Source organism: Rattus norvegicus, chromosome 4, assembly GCF_036323735.1.
Source record: "Rattus norvegicus strain BN/NHsdMcwi chromosome 4, GRCr8, whole genome shotgun sequence".
In the NCBI taxonomy this organism is placed as follows: Eukaryota; Metazoa; Chordata; class Mammalia; order Rodentia; family Muridae; genus Rattus; species Rattus norvegicus.
The window spans coordinates 167,021,644-167,032,007 of NC_086022.1; the positions used below are offsets into that span (position 1 = coordinate 167,021,644).

General features: G+C 40.4%; 1 protein-coding gene across 1 annotated transcript; it reads right to left on the reverse strand.

Moving 5' to 3' along the window:
* Positions 1-9,437: 9,437 nt before the first annotated feature.
* Tas2r107 (taste receptor, type 2, member 107) lies at positions 9,438-10,364 on the reverse strand. Its single transcript, NM_023995.1, is given in 1 exon segment — positions 9,438-10,364. A coding segment is annotated over 1 exon segment (927 nt).

Genomic DNA, 10,364 nt, shown 5'->3' on the forward strand with positions numbered 1-10,364 from the left:
TGCCTTCATCAATCTCCTTGCTTCTTTCTTTCTGGCCCTATTCTTAATATCACAAAGTACCAGTTCATTCTTTCTCTCTTCTCTCCTGTATGATGATGTCACAGGTGAGGCAGGCACAAGATAGAAGGAGGCCTGTCATTGGATGAGAAGAAAGGATGGGCAGGAGAGAAGTTTGAAGGAAGAGGAGGAGACTAGAACAGAAAGGAAGAGACAGGACAGAGGAGAGGGTGAGAAGTCATGGCAGGACAATATGGCAGGTGACGTTAAGATTCTGCTCTGTGTATTTACAGGTTGTTCTCAATGTTCCTAAGGGATGGATGGTACCGGGCTTTGTATATTTAAGTGTGCAATTATATCTTATCAATTGGATCTAAGATTATTGTGCTGTGTGATGGTTTGAGTGTAGGAAAGACACACTGGGCGGCCTAGGAATTGGGATGTGATTCTGCCAAGATATCTAGCAGATATCTTGGGGCACTGTGGTGTGACCTAGTAGGATAAAAAACAACTATAAGTTTTTTATTATTATATTTTTACAACAACAACCTCCCTCCTTGGTTTCTGTCCCTCACTCCCTCTTTCTGACTCCAAACTCTATTAAGACCCATGATTCCTCTCCACTTTCAATCTACTTTCTACATATACACACACACACACACACACACACACACACAAACACACTGAGAGAGAGAGAGACAGATACAGAGACAGAGGCAGAGGCAGAGAGACAGAGACACAGAGAGACAGAGATCTGAAATCTATAGTCAGCATATGAGAGAAAATGCATAGAATTTGTCTTTCTGAGTCGGTCTTGTTTCATTTAATATGGTGATCCTCTGCTGCATTCATTTTTCAGCATGTCATGATTCTCTTAGTGGTGAAAAAAATTCCATTGTGTATATGTACTGCATATTCATTGTGCTCTTAATGGTTGTTTACATTGGATCCATTACCTTGCTTTTGTGAAGAATAAAAAAAATAAAGCATGGATGGGAAAGTAACATAGCATCTGCTGATTTAAGAGTCACTCAGGTATACACTCAGAAATGGTCCAGTGGTGCCACATCATCATTCTGTTATCACTCTTTTTTTTTCTATTAACTTGAGTATTTCTTATTTACATTTCGAATGTTACTCCCTCTCCCGGTTTCCAGGCCAACATCCCCCTAACCTCTCCCCCTCCCCCTTATATGGGTGTTCCCCTCACAATCCTCCCCCCATTATCGCCCTCCCCCCAACAATCACCTTCACTGGGGGTTCAGTCTTAGCAGGACCAAGGGCTTCCCCTTCCACTGGTGCTCTTACTAGGCTATTCATTGCTACCTATGAGGTTAGAGTCCAGGGTCAGTCCATGTATAGTCTTTGGGTAGTGGCTTAGTCCCTAGAAGCTCTGTTGGTTGGCATTGTTGTTCACATGGGGTCTCGAGCCCCTTCAAGCTCTTCCAGTCCTTTCTCTGATTCCTTCAACGGGGGTCCCATTCTCAGTTCAGTGCTTTGCTGCTGGCATTCGCCTATGTATTTGCTGTATTCTGGCTGTGTCTCTCAGGAGAGATCTACATCTGGTTCCTGTTGGCCTGCATTTCTTTGCTTTATCCATCTTGTCTAATTGGGTGACTGTATATGTATGGGCCACATGTGGGGCAGGCTCTGAATGGGTGTTCCTTCTGCCTCTGTTTTAATCTTTGTCTCCCTATTCCCTGCCAAGGGTATTCTTGTTCCCCTTTTAAAGAAGAAGAGAAGCATTCACATTTTGATCATCCGTCTTGAGTTTCATTTGCTCTAGGCATCTAGGGTAATTCAAGCATTTGGGCTAATAGCCACTTATCAATGAGTGCATATCATGTGTGTTTCTCTGTGATTGAGTTACCTCACTCAGGATGATATTTTCCAGTTCCATCCATTTGCCTCTGAATTTCATAAAGTCATTGATTTTGATAGCTGAGTAATATTCCATTGTGTAGATGTACCACATTTTCTGTATCCATTCCTCTGTTGAAGGGCATCTGGGTTCTTTCCAACTTCTGGCTATTATAAATAAGGCTGCTATGAACATAGTGGAGCACGTGTCTTTTTTATATGTTGGGGCATCTTTTGGGTATATGCCCAAGAGAGGTATAGCTGGATCCTCAGGCAGTTCAATGTCCAATTTTCTGAGGAACCTCCAGACTGATTTCCAGAATGGTTGTACCGGTCTGCAATCCCACCAACAATGGAAGAGTGTTCCTCTTTCTCCGCATCCTTGCCAGCATCTGCTGTCACCTGAGATTTTGATCTTAGCAATTCTCACTGGTGTGAGGTGAAATCTCAGGGTTGTTTTGATTTGCATTTCCCTTATGACTAAAGATGTTGAACATTTCTTTAGGTGTTTCTCAGCCATTCGGCATTCCTCAGCTGTGAATTCTTTGTTTAGCTCTGAACCCCATTTTTAAAATAGGGTTATTTGTCTCCCTGCAGTCTAACTTCTTGAGTTCTTTGTATATTTTGGATATAAGCCCTCTATATGTTGTAGGATTGGTAAAGATCTTTTCCCAATCTGTTGGTTGCCATTTTGTCCTAACCACAGTGTCCTTTGCCTTATAGAAGCTTTGCAGTTTTATGAGATCCCATTTGTCGATTCTTGATCTTAGAGCATAAGCCATTGGTGTTTTGTTCAGGAAATTTTCTCCAGTGCCCATGTGTTCGAGATGCTTCCCCACTTTTTCTTCTATTAGTTTGAGTGTATCTGGTTTGATGTGTAGGTCCTTGATCTACTTGGACTTAAACTTTGTACAGGGTGATAAGCATGGATCGATCTGCATTTTTCTATATGTTGACCTCCAATTGAACCAGCACCATTTGTTGAAAATGCAATCTTTTTTCCATTGGATGGTTTTGGCTCCTTTTTCAAAATTCAAGTGACCATAGGTGTGTGCGTTCATTTCTGGGTCTTCAATTCTACTCCATTAGTCTATCTGTCTGTCTCTGTACCAATACCATGCACTTTTTAGCACTATTGCTCAAGAACTAACTCACTGGATTTCATATGGGATGCACTAATTTAGTTCTCCCTGAATTGTATAATTACTCTTTCCTACATCCTTGCATCATGGTGCTATTTGTTTATTTGATAACACTGGCTGGGTGACATGGTATCCCAGAAGAGATTTTTTTTCAATTTTAATATTTTTATTGGTTATTTTATTTATTTACATTTCAAATATTATCCCTCTTCCATGTTTTCCCTTCAAAAAGTCGCATCCCATCTCTCCTCCCTCCAGCTTCTAAGAGGTTGCTTCCTCATCCACCTACCCTCCCACCTCCACCTCACTGCCCTAGCATTCCCCTGCATTGGATCATCTAGCCTTCACAGGACCAAGGACTTTGCCTCCCATTGATGCCAGATAAGGGAATCCTCTGCTACATATGCAGCTATAGCCATGCATCCCTCCATGTGTATACTTTGGATGGTGGTTTAGTCCCTGGGACCTTTAGGAATTCTGGTAGTTGATACTGTTGTTCTTCCTATGCAGTTGCAAAGCATTCAGCTCCCTCAGTCCTTCCCCTAACTTCTCCTTTGGGATCGTCCATGATCAGTCTGATGGTTGTCTTTGAGCATATGCATCTGCAGTGGTCAGGGTTTGGCAGACCCTCTCAGGGGAGAGCTATACAAGACTCCTGTCAGAAAGTGCTTCATAGCATCAGCAATAGTGTCTGAAGATGGGATAGATTTCTAGGTGGGATAATCTTTGGATAGCCTTTCCTTCAGTTTATGCTCCACTCTTTGCCCCTGCATTTCCTTTGACTGGAGTAATTCTAGATTAGTATTTTTGGGATGGGTGGGTGGACCAATCCCTCAAGCAGGCTGTGCCTAACCACTGGATATGGTCTCAACAGGTTCTATTTTCTCTTTTTTGGGTATTTTGGCCAATGTCATCCAAGTTTGGTCCTGGGTCTTGCATCAATGGCATCTGGGACTTCCTAGTGGCTACCCAGTTCTCCATCCTCCACTGATACACATCTCCACTCAATTTCCTGACCCTCTGAATATTTGCATTTCCTCCCACATCTGATCCTATACCCTTTCCCCCTCGCCTTTCTCTCTCTCTCTGTCCCAGGTCCCTCCTTCCCGCTTCCTCCCGTAATTAATTTGTTTCCCCTTCTAAGTAGTACTGAGGAATCCACATTTTGTTCTTCCTTCTTCTTGGGCTTCATATGGTCTATGAGTTGTTTTGTTGGTATTCCAAGCCTTTTGACTAATTAACTTATCAGTGACTGCATTCAATGTGTTCTTTTGTGACTTGGTTTTCTCACTCAGGATGAAATTTTCTTCTTTTTTTAACATTTTTTTAGATTTATTTATTTATTTTATGTATGTAAGTACACTGTCACTCTCTTCAGATACACAAGAGGAGGGCATCTGATCTCATTGTAATGGTTGGTAGCCACCATATAGTTGTTGGGAATTGAACTCAGGACCTCTGGAAGAGCAGCCAGTGGTCTGAACCACTGAGCCATCTCTCCAGCCCAGGATGACATTTTCTAGTTCCACCCATTTGTCTGCTAATTTAATGAAGTCATTCTTTTTTATACCTGTGGTTCTGGTCTACACCCAGGACTGAATTGAAGTGGTCAAACAGCTCCCTGCACCTAAATCCTGTGGGGGAGAGGGCTGGACTTTCAGAAGTGCAGACATTCCTGAGAAATCAGAGGCGACTATCCTCTGCCCACATTCCCTACACAAGAGGGAATTGCCTAGTGCTAACTGTGCCCCCTGGGTGCAAGGATCTAGGAGCAATCAGGGACAGGACCCTTCTGATTCCTGCCTGCTCCTAAAGCTGAAAGATAGTCACCAGGAATGCCTACACACCTGAGATCAGAGCACCTGTTCTCAGAAAAGGCTGAAAGAAAACAGGGAAACAGTTCTACAGGAGGCCTGACACAGATGCCTACGAGAGTGTCAAGCCACTCTCAGAAACAGCAAGATAAGCAAACACCAGAGAAAACCCAATGGCGAGAGGCAAGAACAGGAAACTAAGCAACAGAAATCAAACAACTTGGCATTATCAGAGCCCAGTTATCCCAGCAAAGAAAATACTTGACATCCAAACACACCAGAAAAGCAAGGTTTATATTTAAAAATCACATTTTTTGATAATGATGGAGGACTTCAAGAAGGACATAAATAACTACCTTAAAGAAATACAGGACAACACAAGTAAACAAGTAGAAGCCCTTAAAGAGGAAACACAAAAATCCCTGAAAGAATTACAGGAAAATACAACCAAAGAGGTGAAGGAATTGAACAAAACCATCCAGGATTTAGAATGGAAATAGAAACAATAAAAAAAGCACAAAGGGAGACAACCCTGGAGATAGAAAACCTAAGGAAGAAACAAGGAGTCACAGGTACAAGCATCACCAACATTATACAAGAGCTAGAAGAGAGAATCTCAGCGGCAGAAGATACCATAGAAAACATTGAAATACCTGTCAAAGATAATGTAAAATGCAAAAAGTTCCTAGTCCAAAACATCGAGGAAATCCAGTGAGAAGATTAAACCTAAGGATAACAGGTATAGAAGAAAGTGAAGGCTCCTAACTTAAAGGGACAGTAGATATATTCAACAAAATTATAGAAGAAAACATCCATAACCTAAAGAAAGAGATGCCCATAAACATACAAGAAGCCTACAGAACTCCAAATAGATTTGACCAGAAGAGAAATACCTCACATCACATAATAATCGGAACACCAAATGCACAAAACAAAGAAAGAACATAAAAAGCAATAAGGGAAAAAGGTCAAGTGACATATAATGGCAGACTTATGAGAATTACATCCGATTTCTCACCAGAGACTATGAAAGCCAGAAGATTTTGGACAGATGTCATACAGACCCTAAGAGAACACAAATGTCATCCCAGGCTACTATATCCTGCAAAACTCTCAATTAACATAGATGGAGAAACCAAGATATCCCATGACAAAACCAAGCTTATGCAATATCTTTCTTCAAATCTAGCCCTACAAAGGATAATAGAAGGAAAACTGCAACACAAGGAGAGAAACTACACCATACAGAAAGCAAGTATATAATTTCCTTGCAATAAAACCAAAAGAGAGACAAACAAACATAATTCCACATCTAACAACGAAAATAACAGGAAGCAATGATCACTATTCATTAATATCTCTCAACATCAATGGACTCAATTCCCCAATAAAAAGACATAGACTAACAAACTGGATATGTAAAGAGGACCCAGCATTTTGCTGAATGCAGGAAACACACCTCAGAGACAAAGACAGACACTACCTCAGAGTAAATGGCTGGAAAACAACTTTCCAAGCAAATGACCTCAAGAAGCAAGCTTGAGTTGCCAATCTAATATCCAATAAAATTGATGTTCAATCAAAAGTCATCAAAAAAGATAAGCAAGGACACTTCATATTCATCAAAGGAAAAATCCACCAAGCTGAACTCTCAATCTTAAATATTTATGCACCAAATGCAAAAGCACCTACATTCACAAAGGAAATCTTACTAAAGCTCAAAGCACACATTTCATCTCACACAACAATAGTCGGAGATTTCAACACCCCACGCTCATCAATGGACAGATCATGGAAACAGAAACTAAACAGAGACACAGAGAAACTAACAGAAGTTATGAATCAAATGGATTTAACAGATATTTATAGAACATTCCATCCTAAAACAAAAGGATATACCCAACTCTGAGCAATTCATAGTACCTTCTTAAAAATTGACCATGCAATTGGTCAAAAAACAGGCCTCAACAGTCCTAAATATAAAATATAATATAAAATTTAAAATATAAAATATAAAATTTCTTGATGGGACTTTAATCAAGCAAGTGAAAGATCTGTATGACAAGAACTTTAAGTCTCTGAAGAAAGAAATTGAATATCTAAGAGGATGGAAAGATCTCCCATGCTCATAGAGTGGCAGGATTAATATAGTAAGAATGGCCATTTTGCAAAAGCAATCTACAGATTCAATGCAATCCCCATCAAAATTACCACTGAATTCTTTACAGAGATATAAAGAGAAACTTGCAAATTCATTTGGAATAACAAAAAACACAGGTTAGAAAAAACTATACTCAAGAATCAAAGAACTTCTTGGGAAATTACCATCCCTGACCTCAAGTAGGTATTTCGGTCCGATAAGACCAGTGGAAAAGAATTGAAGACCCAGAAATGAACCCATACATCTTTGGTCATTTGATCTTTGACCAAGGAGCTAAAACCATCCAATGGATGAAAGATAGCATTTTCAACAAATGGTCCTGTTTCAACTGGAGGTAAGCATGTATAAGAATGCAAATAGATCCATTCTTATCACCCTGTACAAAGCTTAAGTCCAAGTGGATCAAGGACCTCCACATCAAACCAGATATACTCAAACTAGTAGGAAAATAGTGGGGAAGAATCTCAAACACAGGTACTGGGAAAATTTCCTGAACAAAACACCAGTGGCTTATGGTCTAAGATCAAGAATGGACAAATGGGACCTCATAAAACTGCAAAGATTCTGTAAGGCAAAGGATACTGGACACATTAGGACAAAATGGCAGCCAACAGAGTAGGAAAAGTACTTTGCCAATACTACATATGATAGAGGGCTAAAATCCAAAATTTGCAAAACCTCAGGTTGTTAGACTCCAGAGAATCAAATAACCCTATTAAAAATGGGGTACAGAGCTAAACAACCTATTCTCAGCTGAGGAATATCAGACGTCCCACAAGCACCTAAAGAAATGTTAAACATCCTTAGTAATCAGGGAAATGTAAATGAAAACAATCCTGAGATTCTACCTCATACCAGTCAGAATGGCGAAGATAAAAAAACAAAACAAAACAAAACAAAGCTCAGGTGACAGCAGATGCTGGCGAGGATGTAGAGAAAGAGGAACCCTTCTCTATTGTTGGTGGGACTGCAAATTGGTACAACCACTCTGGAAATCAGTCTGGAGGTTCCTCAGAAAATTGGACATTCCACTACCTGAGGACCCAGCTATACCTCTCCTGGACATATACCCCAAAGATGCACTAATATACAACAAAGACACATGCTCCGCTATGTTCATAGCAGCCTTATTTATAATAGCCTGAAGCTGGAAAGATCCCAGATGCCCTTTAACAGAGGAATGGATACAGAAAATTTGGTATATCTACACAATGGAGTACTACTGAGCTATCAAAAACAGTGACTTCATGAAATTCATAGGCAAATGGAATGAACTACAAAATATCATCCTGAGTGAGGTAACCCAATCACAGAAAAGCACACTGGGTATGCACTTATTGATAAGTGTATATTAGCCCAAAATGTTGAATTACCCAAGATGCAATCCACAGACAACATCAAGCTCAAGAATAAGGATGACTAAAATGCAGATCCTCTCACTCTTTTTTAAAATGGGGAACAAAAAATATCCATAGGAGTGAATATGAAGGCAAAGTTTAATGCAGAGAGTGAAGGAAAGGGCGTTCAGAGCCTGCTGCACAAGTGGCCCTTATATATATTTATGCAACCACCAAAACTAGATAAGATTGATGAAGCTAAGAAGTGCATACTGAAAGGGACTGGATATAGATCTCTCCTGAGAGACACATCCAAAGCATGTCAATTACAGAGGTGAATGTTAGCAGCCAACCACTGAACCAAGAACTGAGCCCCCTTTGGGGGAGTTAGAGGAAGAACTGAAAGAGCTGAAGGGGCTTGCATTCCTGTAAGAACAACAATGCCAACCAACCAGAGCTTCCAGGGACTGAACCACTACCAAAAGACTATACATGGACTGACTAAGGTCTCCAACTGCATATGTAGCAGAGAATAACCTTGTTGGGGCAGCAGTGCAAGCAGAAGCCCTTAGTCCTGACAAGTTTGGAGCCCCAGTGTAGGTGAATGTTGTGGGATGGTGGTAAGTGGGGTGGATGGGGGGAGAACACCCATATGGGCAAGGGGGAGGGGATGGGGACTTATGGACAGGAAACCGGGAAAGAGAATAACATTTGAAATGCAAATAACAAAATATATCTAATAAAAAATAAAATTTCGAAAAAACAAAGAAAACACACACACACCACCAAAAAACCCCATCAAGTTCTGGTCCCTAGCTCTGTCTAGACACAAAGAGTCATCATAACCATCTGTCTGGTTTTCTTTGACTCATCCTAAGAGCTACAGCAATTTACAAAGAAATGCATTTTTTGGTTTATATGAATTTATCTCCATGCTGATTATTATCTGGTCATTTTGTGGGACGAATCTGCATAGTCAAGTCACAATGTGAAATGTGGACTTAAAATGCCACCAGAAAATTAGATTCCTTCAGATGTCATCAACCAGGGCAGGAAGTTTTAATAGTATCAGCTAACAGGTAAAAATCAGTGGAATAACATGGCAGATATTAATTGGCAAACCCATTTATGTGACTGAGAGATTTCTTTTTGTCTCACAGCACGTTAAGTGCTGCAGTGCCTTCAAGGAGGCTTGCTTCAGCTGCTTGTTTCCTAGAATTAAGATGATTGAGTGACCACAGGGATAGAGGCATGTGGCTGTCAAACCAGTTATAAAGAGTAGGTTGTTTTGTGGCAGAAAAAAGCATAGCACTTGTATGGAAAGACCTACGAAATGCAGGATAAAGAGTACCGCAAAAGATATTAGAACTCTCATGGCTTTCACATGAGCTTCTGTGTTGAGGTCTCTGAGTCCTGAACCATCTGAGTGCATTTGCCTGATGTGTCTCCAGAGGAAAACAATCAACAGGAAGCAGGTAATCAGGGATACAATAATGAAAAAGAAGATTCCCAGATTGGTTAAACTTTGGTTAATAAGGAAGACATTTTTCTGCTGCTGGAGCCAAGACGTGTTTCCCCAGTACATTTTACTGTTGTTAAGCATCTTTGAAAATTGTGGAAAACATAGTAACCACGAGGTAAGTAAGCATCCTGACAGAAAGATAAAAACCACACGGACTCTACTTTTCAGCCAGAGAAATACAGAGTTGGAAAAATTTGCTATCTTTAGAAAGTAGAGGATATTGAGGTTGGTAGCAAACCAGACACTTAAGTGATTGAGAAACACCCATATGTAAGTAATATATTCAGTTATGTTTCCAAAGGTAAGTATGTGTGGAAAAAATACTTGCATATACCCCTGTAAAATTATTATCCATACGACACCAATTCTGGAAATCGCCAAGCCAATGAGAATGAAACCAATCTTAGAGAGCTTCTTGTTCTTGGCATACTCCATGCAGTTTGCAAGTGCAATGAATGTGTCTCCTAAAACCCCCAGCACTGCCTCACTAGTGACAACACAAAGGAGGATGCCTTCTGCTGCACTCAGCAT